Source organism: Leuciscus leuciscus, assembly GCF_965113295.1.
Source record: "Leuciscus leuciscus genome assembly, chromosome: 22".
NCBI lineage: Eukaryota > Metazoa > Chordata > Actinopteri > Cypriniformes > Leuciscidae > Leuciscus > Leuciscus leuciscus.
This window is the reverse complement of record NC_138746.1, coordinates 26,138,451-26,161,708: the sequence shown is the minus strand read 5'-3', so window position 1 is coordinate 26,161,708 and position 23,258 is coordinate 26,138,451. Positions and strand designations below refer to the sequence as shown.

Genomic DNA, 23,258 nt, shown 5'->3' with positions numbered 1-23,258 from the left:
ATTCTAAAAGGTAATTTATTCCTTCGATGCAAAGCTGAATTATCAGCACATTACTCAGTCTTTAGTGTCACATGATCCTTCATTAATCATTCTAATATGCTGATTTAATGCCCAATAAATATTTCTTATTAATATCAATGTTGAAAACAGCTTGAAAACCGTAAAAAAACAATTCAGGATTCTTTATATACTGTATATTATACATGTCTTTACTATCATTTATGGCCAGTTGGTGAAAATAAGCAATAATTTCTTTAAATAAAAAAAAAATTACTGACCCAACTCGATTTATGTGAAGCATGTAACTGTTTCGCACTTGGCTCCTACATTATAAAATAGACTTCCTTTCTGATAAAGTTCGGGGCTCAGACACTCTCTCTCTCTGTTTAAATCAGATAAAACTCGCATCTCTTTAGCCAAGCATTCACATTATGCTTCTCATAAATTTGTACTAGAATTATATCTGATGAAATAGTTCCAAATACACATCATCTTTTGCCTAAAATGCTATGGATCGCAACTTTGGATCGACATTCAAACTTTTAATACTATCCTCATATTATAAAATGATCCTTATATTGTAATAATTCCGAGTACAAGTTGTAATTGCTGTTTAGCATGTTTGTTATGTTAGCTTAACTGAATACATGAAGTTAACTAACCACACAATGCACTATATTATAACTGTTTATTACTGCCATATGGATATTACTTTGATACACTCATCTCTGGCTGATAACAGAATACTTACTTTATTGTAACATTGAAACAAGCATTTTCTTTAAAGCTGTTTTGAATCAATAAGCATTGTGAAAGTACTACACAAATAAACTTAAATTGAATTGAACTGAACTGTTTGCCTGCCAAATAAAGTATATTCAGGAGCATCCAACTTAATTCGCCTTTTGAGGACAATTTAGAGGTCACACTAAACTACTGTATGTATGGAAAAGAGGAGCATTCTTAAAAATTCCTCCTTTTGTGAACTACCTAAAAAAATAACAGCTTATGGTTTTGAAATGATTCGATAAGTACATTATTAAGATTAAAATATATTATTAATATATTCAGATTTTTCAGTGAACTATTCTTTTATGCTATACAGTATTCATGCAATAGTTCTTAAGATGCAGCTAAGGAGAAGAGACGTCACAGCACAGCATGTTAAGGAAGAAAGGATGAATGTGAGAAAGACTGTCTCACCATTGACTCTGTGATGAGGAGCACCAGCACCGCCTCTTCAACCACGTCCTGTGGACAGAACGCTCTACATGGTGGCAGCGGGAAAAAGAAAAAACACGTCACAAATGTGTGCGTGTCGGTCTCTAGTTACATATGTCAGTCTGTAACTGAGCTCTCTGGACTTACTGCCATCCTCGTAGCTGTACCTTTTTTAAAATGTTTAATTGGTATTCTGAACAATTTCCTCTTTCTTTACAGCCAGTTTTCTCTCATCCCTTTTTTCCCCATCTCATCCCTTCATCCTACTTCCCTCCAGCATCTGGAATCCCATCATAGCATGTTACTGAGCTGTACCAGGAATAATAAACTAGAATATTCCTTTTATCTGTTTTAATTTCTGTTCTTCAGACATATTCTCAAAAGTCCCTCCATCTCTTTTCATCTCTCTTGTATTTTTCCTTTCTCTGCCTGGAGTCTGCAGACTCACAGGTACAGTTACAGTATGTTTTATTCACAACACAGCATTCCGCCGTGTCCTGAATTTTAAAGCAGGCAAACAAACCCCAGCACTGTCATCGGCTCGTCTCCTTGTTCATTGCTCCCTGACTCTAGTGATCGATCAATATTGCCAAATGGCTGATGTACACAATACAATTTAATGATAGCAGTGAGATACTGTACATACAACTGCTAAAAATTAACACTTATTATTCTGGTTAGACAAAGTTATGACCCACAAACTCGGCACAGACCTCCAATATGACTTGGTCTGCTATATCTTTTCTAACTTATCTGACTTACGGTTTTCGTAAACCGAACAATCCTATAGACTTTCATTGAGGGGATCAAAACTTTAATACAAAAACTATTTTAGAGAATTTTAAGCTGCATCCACAAAGTTCATACCATACCTTAATCTATCTATCTATCTATCTATCTATCTATCTATCTATCTATCTATCTATCTATCTATCTATCTATCTATCTATCTATCTCACTAGCAAAGCCTAGCAACTTGCTTATTGGACAGGGTAACAACGTGCTGAAATGCAACAAACATGCTAGAAACAAACTAGAAACATGTTAAAACATGCTAACAGTGAGCTAAAACATGTTAGCAACATGATAAATCATGTTAGAAACATGCTAGCATAATACTAAATCATATGTTAAACAGGCTAGAAACAGGCTCTCAAATCCTAAATCATGTTTGCAATAAGCTAAAACATGCTAGAAACATCTTAGCAACATGTCAGCAACATGAAAACGTTCAAAATGCTCGGAAAATGTGTTAAACCATGCAAGCAACATGCAAAAACATGTAAGAAACATGCTAGCAATTTGCTTAAACATTCTGGATTTATTTTTTATTTTTTTATACTACATATTAAAGTAAGATAAAGCATGTTAACAAAACCCAAGAAGAGGCCAGCAACTCCCAGTAGAGGCCACAATACACAACCTTTCTGGAAAAGTGGTAAACTTGGTAAGTTGTGTTCTGACATTCACGGAATGAAAAATTAAAGGATAAAATCCAATATTTAAATGTGGTTGTCACTCCTTAAACTTTACAGTGTGTGTACTTAGTGTTTTTTGAATGCATTTCATGTGGTTTCTTAGGAGTCTTAGCAGAGTAGACTATATAAAGTAGTATATCATTGGAAGTATGTCTAAAAAAAAGACTGTTTTCGACTTCTCGAAGTAAAACTTCACACTTCAAGCTTTTAAAATGTATTTTTACATTTCAGACAGGGCTTTGTCAAGCCAACATTAAAGTTTGTCATCAAACTTAACTTATCTAGTTTTATTTTGTTCTGCTTTTATTTTCTGATTATGCTTTAAATAATGTTTCCTACATGAAAAAGTGAGCAGAATATCAGATGTGAAAGGAAAGAGAGTCTGACCCCTCAGTGTTGTAGCGCTGTGGTGGTTTGGACGAGGGGTAGATGGCATCTTTGGGGTGTGTGACTCCTTCTTTCTTCAGCCAGCCGGGTGGTGGAGGAGACAGTGGATCCCAGTACGCATCCTCACACACTGAACCCAGCAACACTTCTGCAAGCCTGCGCGCTACTGTCTAAACAACACAAAACAACCACTGACACCTGCTGTGTGTAAGTGAACAGCAAAAATCTCATTTACTCAGATCTCACCTTACGAAAACTCTGCGAACCCCGACTCTCCACGGCCCTCATGACCCGCCGCAGCTGGTGTGTACCCTGAGCCAAGTGACTAACACACACAGGCAGAAGTGATTGTGGGAGGACAACATGATTGATAAGATGATGAAAGAAGGCTGATGTAACAAAAGGAGAAGATAAGACTGATGGACATTATTTCATAACTACATTTGACTGTGTTAATTATACATTAGAAAGACAGATGTATATATATATATATATATATATATATATATATATATATATATATATATTAGTGCTGTCAAATCGATTATCGTGATTAATCGCACCTAACAAAAAAAAAATACAAACACACACATATTAAAATGATTTCTGAAGGATCCTGTGACACTGAAGACTCGAATAATGATGCTGGCAATTCAGCATTGCCATCACATGAAAAAATTCACAGGTGATGTTACAACAGGTTCATTTGTCGATTAATAAATGGATGGTCAAGTCAAGCGCATTGCATTATAGGAAACAGCTGTGTTTCTCAACCTTCACAGGCTCAAGTACTTAAAGTCCCCTTGTAGTCAATCATTTTATCCACTCATCTCTGATCACCAAAATTACATATTTAAATGGTTTTTCCTTGAAAATAAATTTCTTCATGCTTTAAAATAGCTTGAATGGAACTCTACATCCTTGCCTCATTTAGTATACGTGGTTCTATGAATATGCAAATTATCCCCGCCTCCACTCACTCACACCAGCTCAGAGATCCACTCGTTGACGATCACACGTTGACGTGATTGGTTACAAAGTAGTTTGTGATGTCAGAAACACCAGCGATTTCAAAACCATTTTTGAGGCTGTTTTTGGTTCACTGCAGTTTTAAGGAGAAAATTACGGTGGCCGAGAGAGCTCAACGCGCTGCAACTGAAGAAAACACATGCAAATAGAAAAACACCTGCAAATTAAGAAAACATCTTCATCAGTTTCACAACACATGTGTGCTCCAAATACTCACAACACAACCAAATACAGAAACGCGCTGCAAAAGTTCACAACACAACCAAATACAGAAACGCGCTGCAAATAGAACAGAACACAACGGAAATGTTTCCGGGGAACCCAATAAGTGACGGACCTGGCTGGGACGTTTTTTACATAGACAGTATATAAACGGTTTTTTATTGCTCGTGAGCATTACCTATGCCCTAACGTTACTCCCTTAAAAGGGCAGACGGCAGAGCCCTTGAAGTGGGCACTTTGGAGGGAGCGGGGCACTTGTGTGCCATTATGTAGCCGTTTGGAACGGACTTGATGAAGGGAGTAACGAAAGCCAATGTAATTTCCTCATTATTTTCACCTGGGATGTTCCCATGACAACGCAGCGTTGTCTCATATTTGGACCTCTTATATAGCCTACTGTCTATGATTTGGACCCTTCATTCTAACATTTCTTATGAAACTTATTTTAACATAACATGAATGTGTACAATGTAACTGATGTATATATTAATATCTTTCCCTCATGTTCTTTTTCTCTATCTTTTTTTCTTTAATTTATTTTAGTCTTCAGCTTGTTCTTTTCTGATTAGTATTCTTATGACATTGAACATATTACAAATGCATTTTGTATATTGTATACAAAGTTGTATGTCATAAACGTGTAATCTCTGTACGTTTTGCAACAAAAATAAAATAATAAATTAAATTAAAGTAGACCGCTCCGTAAGCATGTCCCAGTCGGGTCCGTCACTTATTGGCTTCCCCGGAAACATTTCCGTTGTGTTCTGTCCTATTTGCAGCAGGTTTCTGATTTGTTTGTGTTGTGAACTTTTGCAGCGCGTTTCTGTATTTGGTTGTGTTGTGAACTTTTGCAGCGCGTTTCTGTATTTGGTTGTGTTGTGAGTATTTGGAGCACACATGTGTTGTGAAACTGATGAAGATGTTTTCTTAATTTGCAGGTGTTTTTCTATTTGCATGTGTTTTCTTCAGTTGCAGCGCGTTGAGCTCTCTCGGCCACCGTAGAAAATACTCAATAATGGGGTTGACTGATGAATTTGCACATGGTTTGTCTTAAAGCATATTAAAAACACCACATAGACATATAAAACATTAAAAACATGATTTTCACCACAGGGGGACTTTAAGCAACAGCATCAAAACTGAAATGTGTTCCTTTACATTCATAATATAATATATATTATTTAGCATCATCATTCATATTGTTAAAATTGCCATTATTACAATGATTCACCACAAAAACAATGTTACATAAAAGTTGTAGTAATGTAGTAAAAACAAAAAGTAATGTTTATATTATATTTAATTAGTGTGGATTTGTATTGATTTAACTATTTGCATCTCCCATGTGTTTTCATGCAGTTTGAGAAATAAAGGCTGTATTCATAACTGCATTTACAGTAATTGATTTCTGTGTTAGAGCACTGAATTGCTGTGAAGTGCAACTGAGATGAGTAAAGAGCACTATGTAGAAATCTACCTCTGTTCACTGTCTTTATAGGTTATTCTGCACATATATTATGTATTATAGGCTATAGGTGCACACGTTTCATATCGTAGACACAAATTAACACAACTTGTTATTTTGTTTTCTTTCCTGAACTGAAAAAATAATGACATTTCATATTTGTTAATGTCAATTTTATGATCTGTTCATTTAACTTGACAGCCCTAATATTTTTAAGTTGTAGTATGCTAGGATGCCATTTCAAACAAAGCCAATATCAGAGTGACTGACAAATCACCTGTGTTAAAACACTGACACCTGCTGGACATTACTGGCACATCCACACCACACAAAGGTCATGCTGACAAGAATACCAGCGGTGTGTTTACACAGTCCCCGTCATATATTCAAGTGGAGTTCATTAATGGATTAAGTGAAGCCGTGCTGTGAATACTTTGTGTACATAGCAACATGAGTGCTTGATATAAAATGCAGAGAATTGTGGGTAAAGAGTCTGAGATCAGTAACATGCAAGCTCACCCTTTCCTCAGCAGCGACAGGTATGCGCTCTGAAGAGCCGCCTGCAGGAAGAAGCCTGGGTCCAAATCAAAATGATGGGCTGATGAACCGCTTTTAGCTGTTTTGGAACTTGGCGTGCAAACAGTCTGGTGAAGAGGACACATACGCTGTGAGATGTAATGTTAGCTTACAAATAAACACAAAATGCAAAAACATTATTTTCTATATATAAAAGGTCTTATATTCTAAGGTTCTGAATCTGCGTACACACAGAACATGTTCTTGCATTTAGAAATGCGAGACACCCTGACCCCAGTAAGGAAAAAGTCAGTGCTTTTAAAAGTTGAATGTCTTTTTTTATTTGAATCACGCAAACTGAGATACTTAAAATACAGTGAGACACAAAGTGAGAGAAAAACACATTCTGTGTGAAACCACAGACTTCGCACACACAGACCTTGTCAAGCTCTTGCAGATATAAAAGGCCAGCATCACAGGCCATGAGGTAACAGGTCAGGCATTCTTCCTCTCTCTCAGACAGTCTAACACGGGAAGCACCTGACATAGACTGATGGTCCAAAGACAAACCTGGACATTTATGGAGAACAATTAGGTTATGATTCACTTTATAGTAATTATGGACAATGACTGTAAGAGAGAATGAAACATAGTTTGACAAAGAAGCCAAGACATGCAAAATACATTTAGCAATGCACTACATCTCCAATTACAGTACAGCTAATTAGACTTAATTAGACATGCGGAACAAGAAATAATCTCTGCTTGCTACAGTGTCAATTCTTAATCAATATGTGCCAGTTAATCCTTATAATTGAGAAAAACACAAGTGCAAAAATAGTTTTTCAAACAAACGGGTATTTTTAAATGACATTAGTGGGACTTTTTATTTATTCAGTCAGTCTAGAACATGGAGTCTTGGTCTCATCCAGTGATTCGACAGGGCAAGATGCAGAAAATAGTCATAAACAAACAAATCTATGAATCTCCTAGACAACATGGAGGAAGTCCTATTAAACAGACCATTTTCTGAATATAGCAAACAACCAACGACTGTGGCTGACATGCTTTGCCATCTCAGATTTACAGAGACTGCTGCCCACATTGAATTTCCCAGAAGTCACTAGTTCCAGCCATATATGAGGAAGTACACAGAGGAGAACAGAAAAAGAGGAACTACACAATCAGGACAAATTTACCAAACCACTACTCTTAAGAACAGTTCCCCATTTGTACAAATACGAAGAGAAGACTTGTAGACATGGACCAAAATGAAGACTCATCAAGTGCCTAATGCAAGTGAAACTGGCTTTGATAAGTATATAAAACTAAACTGAATAATGAACTGCAACATAATGATTAGAAGATAGATAGATAGATAGATAGATAGATAGATAGATAGATAGATAGATAGATAGATAGATAGATAGATAGATAGATAGATAGATAGATAGATAGATAGATAGATAGATAGATAGATAGATAGATAGATAGATAGATAGATAGATAGATAGATAGATAGATAGATAGCAGTAAATTAATGTAATCCGGGCTCATTATTGTTATCATTACTATATATCACTATTGGTCAGTCAGAGCGGAACGGCTGTCACAAGCTCTGCCTGCTGAGTCTCTCGAGGGACCGATTCTGGGTGGGTTCTGCTTCCTACGCAAGATAAGCTAATATTACACTTTCCCAGCCTACTGTCTGAAAATATGTGTTTGTGAGTGAACATGTAGTGTGGGTAGATGGTGGGGTCCATGTAAATAGCACTTTTTAGTTAACTTTACTCAATGTCTTAATTGTTAAAATCTAGTAATCAGTAATATTCACATACTATGTCTTTTTTACTCAGAAAACCCAAGTTAAGATTAATTGATTTGTTTGAGTACTATTTTATCAAGCAAAAAAATTAAAAAAATAAAAAATTAAAAAATTCTGAGGCGGGGCAATTCTTAAGACTTTTCACTCATTTCCTCCACTTCTGCAGTTGTTTTTCTCTGTTTACATTCACTGATGTTCATAAAGTCATCTTAAACGTTCAATTGTCAATACAACTGAAAATTTTGAGAGAACACATAAGCTGACTTCATAAATTGATGTTGATTTTCCTAAAATTAACCATTATGGTGATCAGTGTTCCATTTGATTGGGCACTTGGAACTTCATTTATATTATTGTAATTCTCTTCCCATTGATAAAGCGATGCAACAAGAAATTACAGTAATTTGAGTGATATACTATATCACTATAACTATATACTATATATAACTAAATTTCATGTCAAATAATGATCTTTTAAAATGTTGTTGCTAACACTTAGGTCATAAACACCTTGTGAAATTTTAATTGGGTTGATATAATCCCTTTATATTTGTGACAAAATCTTGCAATTGACCATGTGAGTCACACACAGACTTGAACATTCAGCATGCAAAACACAACAATGGTAACAATTACATGTTGTTTGAAGTAAATTATCAAGTATTCTCAGTTCTTTTCTTAGTTACTAGAACTCTAGTTTAAGTAAACTATACTAACTAAGCATTTGTCAGTACATCATACTACTATTTCACTTGGTTTGTTTAAGGCAATCGGTTTGCATGTTTTTTTTTGTTTTTTTTTAAGCAAGTCTAACTAATTTGATTTTGAAGTTTAGACATAACTGGTTGTTGTACTTAAAACTTTTGTTTCTAAAAAATTTTTTAGTAAAATGTAATACCAACATTACATAATTGGACATAGTTAATCATAACCCTGTTGGTTTGAGGATTTTTAAAAACTAAATAATATTGTATCATGTCACATTTATGACATGAACAAATATAGTTAATATATTAAGCATTCTTAATATATCTATCATAAAATCCATCATAATCTACCATAAAACATTCTAAAATACTTGATATGTGTTCCTTACCGTGGGAGTATTGTGGTACTGATGTTGACAGGTGTTAAATATATATTGTTTGTACTTGTAAGTAGTGTGAGAGAATGTACAGTATGAGAAAATAATGGAAAATGTGAAAATAATGGACATTACACAAACACAGGGTGAGCGGCATGTTGGAAAACCCCTTATTTAAATGATAACTAAATATAAATATGCAAGCTTCCCTGTAGACAGTGACGTAAAACCTTCCTCCTTGGTTACATTCTATCTAAGGATATGTATGATATGTAAGAAAAGACATTCGCCTGCCCACACAAACTGCACACTGTGAATGCAACGCAGACTTTTCTTTCACTGTACACTTTAGCTTGGGTATGAATCCAATAAAAGCATGCCTGAGGCAAATACTCAATGGAATGGAGAAATGGAAATGCCTTGATAACTCTATAAATACACAAATCTTGTATTTAAAGGGATACTCCACCGAAAAATGAAAATTCTGTCATCATATACTCACCCTCATGTTGTTTCAAACCTGTATGAATTTCTTTCTTTTGCTGAACAGAAGAGAAGATATCTAGAAGAATGTCAGTAACCAGACAGTTTTAGATACCATTGACTTCCATAGTATATTTTTTTCCTACTATGGAAGTCAATGGTATCTAAAACTGTCTGGTTACTCACATTCTTCTAGATATCTTCCTTTCTGTTCAGCAGAAGAAAGAAATTCATACAGGTTTGAAACAACATGAGGGTGAGTATATGATGACAGAATTTTCATTTTTCGGTGGAGTATCCCTTTAAATTGCTCTAGCAGTTATAAGACCTTATAAGGAACATCTGCTTTTAAATTGAGTGAATATTGGACTGAAAGTCACTCATGGAATTAGTGTAATTTATTTCTCCCAAGTAACAATGAAATCTTAGAGAACAAATGTTTCACAAGATTAGTATTGCTGATTTTAAAGAGGTTGCGTCAGCGTTACAGGAAGCTACATACAGCACATATAATTAGTTGAACATTTAGACTATGTTAATTGCCTTGTCACAACTTAATTATACAATAATGAGGAAGGATTAATGAGCTATTAGTGATTTCTCAATTACTTGTACCTTTGATGACAAAGGCCTCTGCCAGCATGCGAAGTTGGTAGACAGGCTGCTCGTGGCGGGAGAAATCATCGACACCCGCTCTGGCACACATGCCCTGGGCGTCCCTGTAACGTCCCTGTACGTAGTGCACTTTAGCCAGCAGTAGCAGAGCTTCATTCATGTAGTGCGGCTACAGGGGAAGAGTCCAGAAATCACACTGACGATTAGGGCTGCACAATTTAAGGGTTAGTTGCAATTTTTTCGGATATTTTAATTGCAATTTAAAATGTGATTAAAATTTTTTTATTAGGCTTGCTTTGCTTGTTTGTATGGCTGCACAATTTGCCCAATATGTTGTGATATATCAACGTGGTTACAAAATATTAATAATGATTATTATTGCATTACTACTACTGCTAAATAAATTAAAATGAAATAACAAATATTACTGTAATATTTCATTGTAAAATATTTTTTTAAATAATATAATAATAATAATAATACTTTTATTTTACATTACAACTGTAAAATTACAATACTAATATTTAAGGCTGTCTAAATTTCCTAATGATAAACCATGAAACGGTAACACTTTACAATAAGGTTAATTAGTTAGCATTAGTTAATGTATTAACCAACATGAACTAACAATGAGCAATACATTGTTACAGTATTTATTAATCTCTGTTAATGTTAGTTAATAAAAATAGAGCTGTTCATTGTTTGTTCATGTTAGTTCACAGTGCATTAACTAATGTTAACAAATACATCTTTGATTTTAATAACGTATTAGTAAATGTTGAAATTAACATTAACTAAGATTAATAGTATTATTCATTCTTAGTTCATGTTAACTAAGGTAGTTAACTAATGTTAACTAATAAACCTTATTGTAAAGTGTTACCCACAAAACTTTTATTACGACGGAAAACCACAGGGAGCCCTTATAACTTCTCTTTTGTTGATAAGTGCATCTCATTAAAAGAATGCGAAGAAAGTTGGCGCATGATGCATTCCCAAATGCATGTTAAAGCAACCCAAATTGACAGCAGATGCAGAGATGTGTTCATGTGGAGCAGCATTTCCTGTGAACCAACCCATTCTGCTCACGTGTAAATGAACAGAGGGCCGCATTTCACTCTGAAACACGCAGCGTGAATATTTATTTAATCAAATCGCAGCCTTTGCGATTTGATAATCGCACTTAGCCATTTCACAATTTAGGTTTTATTTTGATTAATTGTCCAGCCCTACTGACAATCTAAACAGAGAATACATGTTTAGAAGTCATGCAAGCACTACAGGGATTTTGCATCCCTATTCATTTTCTTCTAACAAGGACCAAAAATAAAAACTAAATTTAATCTCACCAAATATGAATATCATTGCATTACATGATAAAATATCAAACTATGCAGCATTAATAACTCTGCTAAGACACCTGTGTGAACTTGAGGAGAACTGACTTCATACATGACACCACTGTTTTCTGCAGAGCTGCTTTATAACTTAATTTCATCATTTTATTTTGCAACCCAGACACATTGCAGCATTAAACTGAAATGAATCAACATCTACTGAATTGAGATGTAAAATGACACTATTGTCTTCTGTAGAGCTGCTTAAGAGCTGAATTGAACTTACTTTATTATTGATGAACTTTGTTATTGAACTGAATTGAATCAACACTAAACTGACTTCAACTGACTAATGCCACCGTTGTCTCCTGTACAGCTGCTTTGTCTCATATTTGACGAAGTTAGCATCATTGATTGTTATTTTCCTGTTTATCACTGTGAAGCTGCTTTGAAACAATCATTATTGTATAAAGCATTATATAAATAAAGGTGACTAGACTTGACATCCACTAAAAATCAGCAAAGCACCAGCTAATAATAATAATTGCAAAAAAGGAAAAGTTAAGATTTAACCAAAACCGTAGCAGCCTTGTTTGCAGATCCCTATCATTTTAATAGTTGTTCAATTAATAACTGATGTAATTTTAGTGGTTCACAATACAGAACTGAATTCCCAAAAGTTCTTCTGATATCCAGAAACCCTTTCTTCTCTTTCTCAGAGATACTTAACGGATAACTTGAGAAACAGAGAGACTTATGTAGGTGCCGTGCCAGACCTCCAGGAGTCCTCTGCAAAGGATGCCGTCGAGGTGAGCTTTGGCTCGGGCTAGTTTTGGCTGTGAATGTTCAGTTAGAGGCGTAGAATTCTTCAGCAGGGTCATGTTCTCCAGCAGACATTCTTCCAACAGAGCTTCAGCCAGCAGCAGCGTCCTGTAATCATCTACAGACAGAGAGAGAATCTGGGCAAAGGTTGAAGAAGAAAGACTAGAACATAGAGGTGTGGCGAGATATTGTGCCACGAGAATCCATGAACAGCTTTTCTAAGGGTCCACGATATATTAAAACCATTTAAAAATCATAATATAGCATTACATAGTTCTATCATTTATAAATCTAGACTAACACATGAGAATACATCAATTTGTTTCTAAATATGCAAACTGTTGTTCATTGCGATTTCAAAATAAAAGTTTAAACCCTCGCTCTGTTTGCATTTTTTGATGTTCACATGTTCTTGTTTTATTTCTATCATAAACAAGTGGCCAACTATTAAAGATTAAGTGCACACTTGAATTAAATGTTGTTTGGCCAATATTAAGCAAGGATGATCATGCTGTAAAGTGTAACAACAACAATCACCATTTGCTGTCAACAATCACATCAAGTTGGCGTCGTCTGCAGGCATTTGTTATAATATATATTGTACATAGGTTGATTGTTTATAATATTATGTATACTGTATTACATTATGTTTTTTAACAGTGTTGTTCAATAAAACCATAAAATGACTTGTTTTTGATAATTTATGTATGTATGTAAACCAATTATTATTGTCTCGTTGTTATAATATGCATTTTAAGTCATTTTAAAGGGTATTCAAGTCAAGTCACCTCCATTTATATAGCTTTTTTACAATACAGATTGTTTCAAAGCACCTTTACAGTGATAATAGAAAGCTAATGCAACAAATATAGTTTTGGTTATACAGCAGCTCTAGAAGAAAGTCATTGTCCAGCTTAAGTAAGTTTTTGATTGATTAATTTCCGTTGTAAAAATCATTAGTTATTAACTCACTCACAGGACACCGTTTTCAACTGAAAACAGAAAACTTTTTTCTGTTCATTTACATGACAGCAGTGTTATGGTGGCCTGAGATCGCAAACTTTGAAGTAGGTTTTAAAGTACAGGTTTTTTTGTACGGGTTTTGAAAGCGATATCGTTTTCCCTTAGGTCTATTTTTATTAACACAAAAAATATGATCCTACTACTCAATTGTCAAAATAATTGACCAATTACTCTATTACCAATATAATTGTTAGTGACAGCCCTAGATTAGTTAAAGTATTAGTTGATAAGTAAAATGCACCTGCATTGTTTTGACTTTCAGGCAAATAAAATATTTTTTTTCCAGTCATGTTTTGTCAATGAAGATTTCTTAAATATAGTGTTTATTAAAAATACCATCTCGTCTCATTCTTCTGAACCCAATATCGTGTACTGTCTTGTCTAAGTGTATCGTCCCACCCCTACTAGAACATGCTTGCTGTTTGCTGATTATGGTAGTGTATCTTCTTTCACTTCTTTTAAGGGGAAAATCCTCACCAGCATCACGTCTAGAACAGGGTTTTGTTGAGAAATTACTGTGATTTTTCATCCAACATTGGACTTTATCGCAACAGAATGGCATTCGCTGATAAACACGTCTAGATTTCATGCTAATCTACAGCTGCATTCTGATCAGGTTTAGAGAGTCACGTGTGTTTGTTTTAGATGAAATATACAGTCCTACAAGGAGGTGCTTCAAAAATATTCCCTTTGCCTTCATGCATATTTTGTATAAACACTGTGGATGAGGTGTTTCCTGTTTGGTTCAATCTCTCACTCCCCACGGAAACCAGACTTGTGTTATGTCAAGTTTAGGTATGACATTTTCCTCAACAAAATATGAAATAACTACAGTATATCATTTTGTAAAGTAAACAAAATACTGTTCTGTGGCCACCTTTTACTGACTGAGTTTGTTTCCCCACAGGGTGTTTGCGGTGGCGAAACAAGGCGTGCTGGGTCAGAGATCTGATTTGGACAGTGGTGGACAGACACACACGCCTCCTGGGAGCGCCATGTGTTAACTTCTAGATTACTGCTGTTGATTTAACAATGAACATGGCAGTTTAAGCAGCATATTTACCTTTTACCATGCTTACCTTTGTAAAATTGAGAAAGTGAGAGCGACACTGTTTTTTAAAACTAAAACTATTTGCATTTTCTTCTGTAAAACACAAATTTAGTAAAAGTAATATTGTGAAATATTATTAGAATTTAAATTAACAATGATCAATTTTATAATATTTTTCAAAATGTAATTTATTCTTGTGATAGTGAAGCTGAATTTTTTAGCATCAGTACTCCAGTCTTCAGTGTCACATGATCCATCAGAAATCATTCTTATGCTCATTTGGTTATTTAAAAACATTTTATATTATTTTCAATGTTGAAAACAGTTGCCCTGCTTAATATTTTTGTGGAAACTGTAATGCATTTTTTCCCAGGAATCTTTGAATAGAAAGTTCAAATGAACAGTATTTTTTAACAGAAATCTTTTGTAACATATTAATAACATAATGGCCTGTCACTTTTGATCAATTTAACGTGTCCTTGATGATTAAATGTATTAATTTCTTTCAAAAACAAATATCTTATTGATGGTATGCAAATAGAAGCGTGTCAAATTAATTTACAAGTTCATTATCCCTAGTTAAATAGTTAAATTCTTTCATCATTTACTCACCCTCACGTTGTTCTAAACCTGTTAGAATTTATTTCTTCTGCTGAACACAAAAGATATTTTGAAGAATATGGGTAACCAAACAGTTGATGGGCCCCATTGACTTAAAAATATACTATGGAAGTCAATGGGACCCATCAACTGTTTGGTTACTGACATTCTTCAAAATATCTTCTTTTGTGTTCAGCAGAAAAAAAGAAACTCATACAGGTTTGGAACAACTTGAGGTTGAGTAAATGATGACAACATGTTTAAGTTAACTATCTTTAACAACACCAGAGTGAATTAAAGTTGTTTTTACGTGATCTTAGGTCAGAGAACATCTGGGTCAAAGGACAATGCCAACAGTAGTGTGTCTGGGAAAGTATTTATAGCCTGCTACTATACAGTAGGCTACATCAATATAACGGTGGATAAATACAACATCAAATTCAGTACACACCCTAAAGTAATTGTATCAAGTGAGTTTCACCATCTGCACTTGTCTTACATTGACAACCTATGTCATTTATGTCACCAGAAATAGCCAGCAATCATTGAGAATTAACAGCTTACTGTTAAATAAATGTCAGTGTGAGTACCCACAGAAAAATAAATAATACAAATAATACAGGTTTGGATGAGTGATGGTGAGTAAATTATGATACTATGCCTTTAAGTCGAGCAGCTTCTACCTGCATTAACTAAAGGGTGTGTGCAAGCACTGCATTTACATCTCTGATTCACATGAGTAACTGGCGTTATACACACAGTCTCTCTCTCTCTCTCTCTCTCTCTCTAAAAAGTGTAGTGACAAATCAAATCTAAACCCCAAAACAGACGTCTAAAAAAGTGAATGTGAGTTTCTGTGACTGATATCAGAGCACACGTGTAAGCATGGGCAGAGTTTAACAGAAAGGTGCAAAGTTCATGCGGAACAAGACACACTCATCACTGCTGGATCTCTTCTATTCTACTGTGGCACGCGCACTTACCATCGTCATGCAGGCGCGCGGCAGTGAGCTGCTCCACTAAAGACGGTATTTTGTCCCAGTGACAGTCCGCCCGGCAGCGCTCGACCTCCGCTTCCAGGCGGTACTGAGAGAAGGAGAGCCGCGTTGACATCCCGACGCCTGCGTCTCTGTGACCGCGCTCCGCCGACACCAGAGGAGTGACTGCAGACTGTCAACGACAAACTCACTGAGCATGTGCAAACAAACATTAGAAGGGTTTGCCCATTTCAGGGACTGCAGAATATTGATCATCCCCGTTAATAATTCAATAAAAGTTAAAACATTATTATTCCTCTTTATGGCTGCTTGTATTCAAAAATGTCCTTCAGTTGCACTTGCACCGAACGTGGTAGCCTAAATTACATACAATGTCACATAGGCTAGCGTTCCCACTTCCCACACATTTTGATTTAATTTTACATTCTAAATCTCATCAGCATCTCTTTATATTAGATAGGCCCATAGCTAAATTTCAAAGAAAATTTAAGAATATCGCGATGTCGTTATTTGTAGCTAAGCAACTGAACATCATTCAGGCATCATTCAAACATTTTATTTTATAATTTTAACGACATAGATAGAATGCATAGGGAATTTAGAAAATGTTGATGTCTCTTATCTACATATTTGCATTTTAATTGTATAAAAAAAGAAAAGAAAAGGATAACAGCTTTAAATCCATGTCAGTATGGCAGTAACAAAATATTTGTCAAGCAGACAACAGATTCTTAAACCTGTTAAATAGGCTACTGCAAATGAATGATCTACACTGCTGGAAATACCAAGAGGCTTTAGGCTATGTTTATTGTTATTTACTGGTGAAATGTCCCAGAATTCTTGGAATGCGTCTCGTTCAAACAGATTCGAGGACCATAACTAATTAAGTGTTAGCCTACAAATATATATTTATTCAATAATACTATTATGGCGATATAGGCCTATTTATGTTAAATGTTTGTGTTGTTAAATTGAGCCTATATTTCCACTGTAATTAGCAAAGAACATCTCTCTCATCCTGGGCAGAGTGGTCGTCCTCTCTCATCTCCATCTCTATCACCTTCTCTCTTTCTTTTTCTCTCAGTATCCTATCTTCCCTTCCCAAAGATTCTTTGATTGACATTTTTTTTCCGTCTGTGTCAGTGAAAAAAACGTAAACATGGTCGGTCAACTGATATTTATGTTTTATGAATCATTTTCTCAAGACAAGTTAATTTACTGAAGGCTATCGAGAAAGCTATGTAACTAAGCTTATTAAATTAATCCACAGCATGTGCACACATTCTTTCTTTTTTTTCTTTAGCCGCGCCTCATCTGTTATGGAAGGTGGGCCAGAGCCCCACCAAAATATTCAAACAAACATAGACCTCTATAGGCTACACTGAATTATATTTTTCGGATTTTCCAGACTTTAAGTCGTAAAGTGAGCAGGATATAGGCCTATTAAAATGTAGCGCATGGATTCGGCAGGGATGTATTTATGATACTAAGCTGGGCAGCTGGTCTCTGAGCCCTCCCCAGCTCTACAGCACACCACACATATCCAATGTAAATCTGTGGTGAAAAATGGAACTGCAGGGGCATATTTCAGACTGCCCCGTTTCACGTAAACCGCTACAGACCAAGAAGATATCAGTCTGCTTCAGCTATGTGTCTGCATTAGGTCCGTAACTAGTTGGCATGTTCTTCCTACGTGGCATATTCAATTAATTCATTAATTAATTTCTTCTGCTGAAAACAAAAGAAGATATTTTGAAGAATATTTCCAGCTTGTTCTGGTGGAGCAACCCAGTCCAAGCCAGCAGAGTACTGACGGAGGCTGAGGATCGACTGCATCATGCTGACATCGTTGGGACAGTAGCTCTGGGCAGGCTTGGACTGGGTTGATCCACCAGAACGAGCTGGAAAAAAGCTGACCCAAAAGAACGCCGTGGCATGGTGCAGAGGGAGGTCCGTAAAGCAGAGAAGGAAACCTGGCAGGTCAAGGCTGTTGCCATGAAAAAACAGGGTAGCTGGACAAGGTGGAAGGGCGTACGAGAAAGGACCCTGACGTGGCAGGACATCTGGACCATGGAAGGATGTCGGATTAAATTTGTTATGTGTTCTGTCTACGATGTCCTGCCTACTCCATCAAACCTCCATATTTTGGGGATGGGGGATGGCAGAGAGCCCCAGCTGCACGCTGTGTGGAAAGCCAGCCAATCTTGAGCATGTCCTTTCAGCATGCCGGTCAAACTTGGCAGACGGGAAATTCCGGTGGGAAACATACTGTATTCCCACCAGACTGTCACATCTGTAACAGTCATGATAAGTGTAATGGTCACCAGCTGTGCCCTTGAGAGCCACCAGAGGGCACTCCACATTAGACTATTGTCATTCCCTCACAAACTACATCTCCCATAATTCTCTGCCTGGAGTCATCGTATCCACTCATTGTATCCACCTGTATGTCATTACCTTGTTTAGCTCACCCCATATAAGCCTGGTTTTCTCATACATTATCTGCAAAGTCTTGTTAGTTGTTTACACTGCATTTCTGAGCGTTCTGTCTGTTTAAATAAACCCTTTAAATAAACTGCATTTGGATCCTAATCCTTCTTGTCTCAGAGCAGTTCGTGACAGAAGACTACACCAAATATGGATCCAGCAACTGAGTTAGTCCGCATGCGCCAAGGTTACCGCACCCTCGAAGAGCACATTCATGTTTTCCTGGACATTATGTTTCTGAACTGCCATATTGTGCTCTCGTCGACTTTTTCTGTTTCAGGCTTAACTGTCCACTTAAAGACAAATTAATCCACGATGCTCCTTGAGGGTCGTACAGTGACTTTTTGGATTATGCCCTGCTTTCGTGTGGTTCCTCCTTCACTGTTGGGGAGGTTGAGGAGGACATGTCCTTTAAACATTTTTGGGGGAGGGGCATCACACTTTTTTGGCCCCCTGAAGTGTCGGATCCGCCCTGGCCCCCTGAAACGTGGGCGCCTGCTCTGCCTGCTCCGCTCTGGACACCTGCTCAGCATGGGACGCATGCTCCGCCTCAGTCTCCAGGCCCTCTTCCGTTTCCATTACGACCTTCCATTTAGTCAGGACAGGAGAGAGCACTGCAGCAGGACGGAGGAGCTGAGGGGTCCTGGCCTCAGCAAATGACTGGGAGATGCGGGCAGACCTGAAGAAGCAGCTCAAATTCCCAGATGAGATAGCACACACTAGAGGTACAGTACCAAGCAGGTGGTGCTCATAGAGTTAACAGTACGCTGATGGAGGAGGCACATGAGCGTAAGCTCCAAAAATATCAAAGCCTTATCCTCGAGAGCCAGCAAAAAGGATGGAAGGCCTGGAATCTACCAGTAGAGGTGAGCTGCAGAGGTTTTGCTGGACAGTAGCTCTGGAGAACCCTTGGATTGTTGGGGATTGAAGCCAAGAAATGGCCAGGAAACGGCTGATAGGCAATGTCACTGAAAAGGTGGAAACAGCATCTAATTGGATTTGGATACAGAGGGAGGTGCGGTGGCAGAGCCAACCTGTTGAAGGACTAGCATAGAGTTGGGTGGTGGTCAGCAGGGGTAGATCCAGGACGCTGGATTTGCTGTCGAGCCCTCCCGAGGTGTTATGGGCTTAAATCGACGAAACACCAAGGAAGGGGGTGCTCATCTGATGACCGGCTGCAGCCACCAAACTCATGTATTGTTGAGAGATGTAGCCAAGCCTTGAGCTGGCCCAGGGAGAAGGACGGTGCTTGAAAGGAGGAGAGAAGGAGAGGAGAGAGCGATGCCACTGGCTCATAGATGGGGCAGGGCAGAGTACATGTAAAGGTGGGCCAGCTGCGATAATCACATCGTATTTTGCATAATGAAAGTATAAATCCTTTAGCTTTAACATGCTCATGTAAATAGCCAGTAGTTATGTTGTGTTTGTTTTATGTTTGTTGAATAAACATGACTTTGGTGAATTATGGGCTTTTGGACTTCTGGCACGTCCTGTCCATAGACTGTAAAAAAAACAACAACAGTGTTTTCCATGGTCACGGTCATAAACAGTCTATGGTAGCGGTGTTTAACATTATTAGACACCAAAATGTTGCTATGGTTATCACGTTCTCATGTTGCTATGTCAATCATCGCAATTTCATGACTCACAGGACTAAAATTTTGCGGATTCACTCCCATATTTAAATGCAGTTATCACTCTTTATAATTTACAGTGTGAAAGTCACCACTGGTCCTCTAGAACCATGAAAAACAAAACTATTATTTAGATTGTCAATAGCGCTCCCTTTAAACCATCACTTACTTACCGTGTTCTGCACTCTCCCTTAAACTCTCGTCATAAACACTGAAGTTGTCCGCACTGCACAGTGAATCCCTTATTTATATAGTGACTAGACTTTGATGTTTATGAGGGGATTTGGACAGTATAAAGCTCGTGCTGATTCTGAACATACATTTTGAGCAAATTCTCTGCATGGTGACTCTAAAACACCTCTGATTTGCCACTGTGTTCATGCACTTAATATACATGTCTGTGATTGGCTAAAATGCTCAACGCTGAAACAACACAAGTAGTTTCGTTTTTGAATAATAATGTGTCCTCCAGTTCCCGGACTCGACTGTACTCGGAAATTTTTCTCGAGTCTAAAATGTCCGAGTCCGTGTCAAGTCCGAGCACAAATTCATCCGAGTCTGGACTCGAATCCGAGTCCGAGGACCCCAACTCTATAGGTTACCATTGTGAAGAAGAGTGGAGCATTTGCTTAGGGTGTGGATTGATCCAGCTTAACTCTTCACTGATTTGATAAATGCCTGACATTTAAAATGCTATTGGGTGTTAAAGCTAGCAAAAATCTGGTAGCAAATGCAGTCTTATACAATGGTTAAGTTGTATGACACTAAAGTACATGAAATTGAATTGGATGAATGAATATATGAAATTGAATGCCTGAATTATGTCATGGAGCCATATAAAAATTCACTTTTAGATTACTTTATTAGATCACTTAAAGCTACACTGTGTAAGATTTTCTCCCATCTAGTGGTGAAATTGTATATGACTACCAACTGAATATTACTGTCTAGCCCCCTCCCATTCCGATGGCGTTTTAACTCCTACGGTGGCCGTATTATTCCAGTCGCGAGTAATCTCCCCCTTGCATTTGTCACAGTGCCACAGTGCTCGTATGTATTCTGAATGACAGATTCTATGCTTACGAGAATACTTGATTAGTTGGTGGAAGTAATTACACATAAATGAGCACATATAATTTTGAAAGAACAAAGTGTTTTTTGCTAAGAATCAACTTAAAAAATTACACAGTGTAGCTTTAAAATGACTTCATTCCATGTTGAAGTTACATGAACAAATTATATTCCAAATGGTATTATATATGGTACCAACAAATACCTGATTGGATTGGATTGGTTTTGTCTACTCTAAACTAAACCTGTAACCCTGAGTTTGTTCAACGACCATCATGGTACAGGCCCCTGGTCTCCCATCCTGGCAAAGCTTGTGTTGGTCCAAGTTGGCCATTATTTGTTCAAGCAGCTGGATAACAAGCCATAATGCAGCTGAACCTTAAATGGATAGTTCACCCAAAAATTTAAATCATTTACTCAACCTTATGTTATACCAAGACTTATGACTTTATTTCTTCTGCAGAGCACAAAATAAGATATTTTGAAGAATATTCGTAGGGGTGCTGCTAGAGTTTTGAGCCCCCAGGACAGTTTATTGCCTTGAAATCGTGGTCCAATGACCATAGACCTTTTTTTTTTTTTTTTTTTTTTTACATTTCTGGGGTTCTCAGAATCAGTCATCAGTTGGGTAAACTATAGTAGTGAACAGAAGATGACAGCAATTACAATTTTTGTATTAGCATTTGCTCCAATTAAAAACAAAACAAAACTAAAAACTAAAACAATATCATTTCCATGACTTTCCAAAAGAGGGAAACATATCAAGAGATTGATTAAAGCAGTCAGAAGGAAGAATAATGTGAAATTTGCCATCACTCCTACTGCCATTGTATTCAAAACACTCAAGCAGCAGTGTATAGCTTTATAAATAATATATACATTTTTAAAAAGATGAAAATATGTAAAACTGTACTAGATTTGCGATGTTGCTAACTGTGGTTCCCTATCAGTCGCTCACGTTCGACGTAACGTTGACGTGACGACGTAATTGGGATCACTTCAGGGAGCCCTATCATCTTCGAGTGTCAACAGAACGAGCCAATGAACCTTGGCATGCGTGAATCGCGTCACGTGCCCCGCCTCACAGCGCGGGTATAAACAGGCACAGGAAGCAGGCACACACACACATTGTCTTTCACTTCAGAGCCAAGAGGTTATTTGACTTTGCAAGTGCTGCAAGAAGAGACTGTTGGACATTTTTTTGGAAAAATCTTCTAACTCTGTTCCAGCGTTGGTGTGACGGCGCTTATAGCTCACAACTGCTGTTCTCACAGCATTATACTGTGTGTGTGTGTTGGTATCGGTGGGTGTTCCCTGAGTTTATACTCACTTACAGCCGCGGCTACCCCTGGGTGCCTCAGCACGGAAAAAAGTTTTATTTTCTCTTTTTTGTTTTCAAATGAAAGAGCAACACACCAGTCCTTGAACAGGTTGGCTCTGCCACCGCACCTCCCGCTGTATCCAAATCCAATTAGATGCTGTTTCCACCTGTTCAGTGACATTGCCTATCAGCCGTTTCCTGGCCATTTCTTGGCTTCAATCCCCAACACAAGCATGCATCCTTTTCTTGATGTCATTCAGATGTCATTCTAGTTGTCAGCTTTCCTGTAGCTCAGTGGTAAGAGCATTGCGTTAACAATGCAAGGTTGTGGGTTCGATCCCAGGGGATTGCACATACCTATGTATAAATGTATAGGATAACGCAATGTAAGTCGCTTTGGATAAGAGCGTCTGTAAAATGTAAATGTAGTTCATGTAACTATACATTGCGGGGATATGACTATGGCAGCGTTAAGATCAAGACTCGCTTACCTCAAGGGAGGTAGAGTCCCCTCGCCTATGCCCGAATCTAGTGCCTATTCTGGACCTCAGAATAGGTCTACTTTGGCGCTTAGCCAGGGTGATCTGAA

General features: G+C 37.2%; 1 protein-coding gene across 1 annotated transcript in view; it reads right to left on the bottom strand.

Moving 5' to 3' along the window:
* ttc7a (tetratricopeptide repeat domain 7A) overlaps window positions 1–23,258 on the bottom strand; it is a 67,294-nt gene that overhangs the window by 40,625 nt on the left and 3,411 nt on the right. The window contains exons 2-9 of the mRNA XM_082154442.1: window positions 16,142–16,328; window positions 12,439–12,602; window positions 10,326–10,494; window positions 6,758–6,888; window positions 6,322–6,446; window positions 3,333–3,411; window positions 3,087–3,256; window positions 1,204–1,267 (exon numbers count right to left, since the gene is read on the bottom strand). Coding sequence (XP_082010568.1) covers window positions 1,204–1,267; window positions 3,087–3,256; window positions 3,333–3,411; window positions 6,322–6,446; window positions 6,758–6,888; window positions 10,326–10,494; window positions 12,439–12,602; window positions 16,142–16,328 — 1,089 coding nt within the window. The remainder of the gene's footprint in view (window positions 1–1,203; window positions 1,268–3,086; window positions 3,257–3,332; window positions 3,412–6,321; window positions 6,447–6,757; window positions 6,889–10,325; window positions 10,495–12,438; window positions 12,603–16,141; window positions 16,329–23,258) is intronic.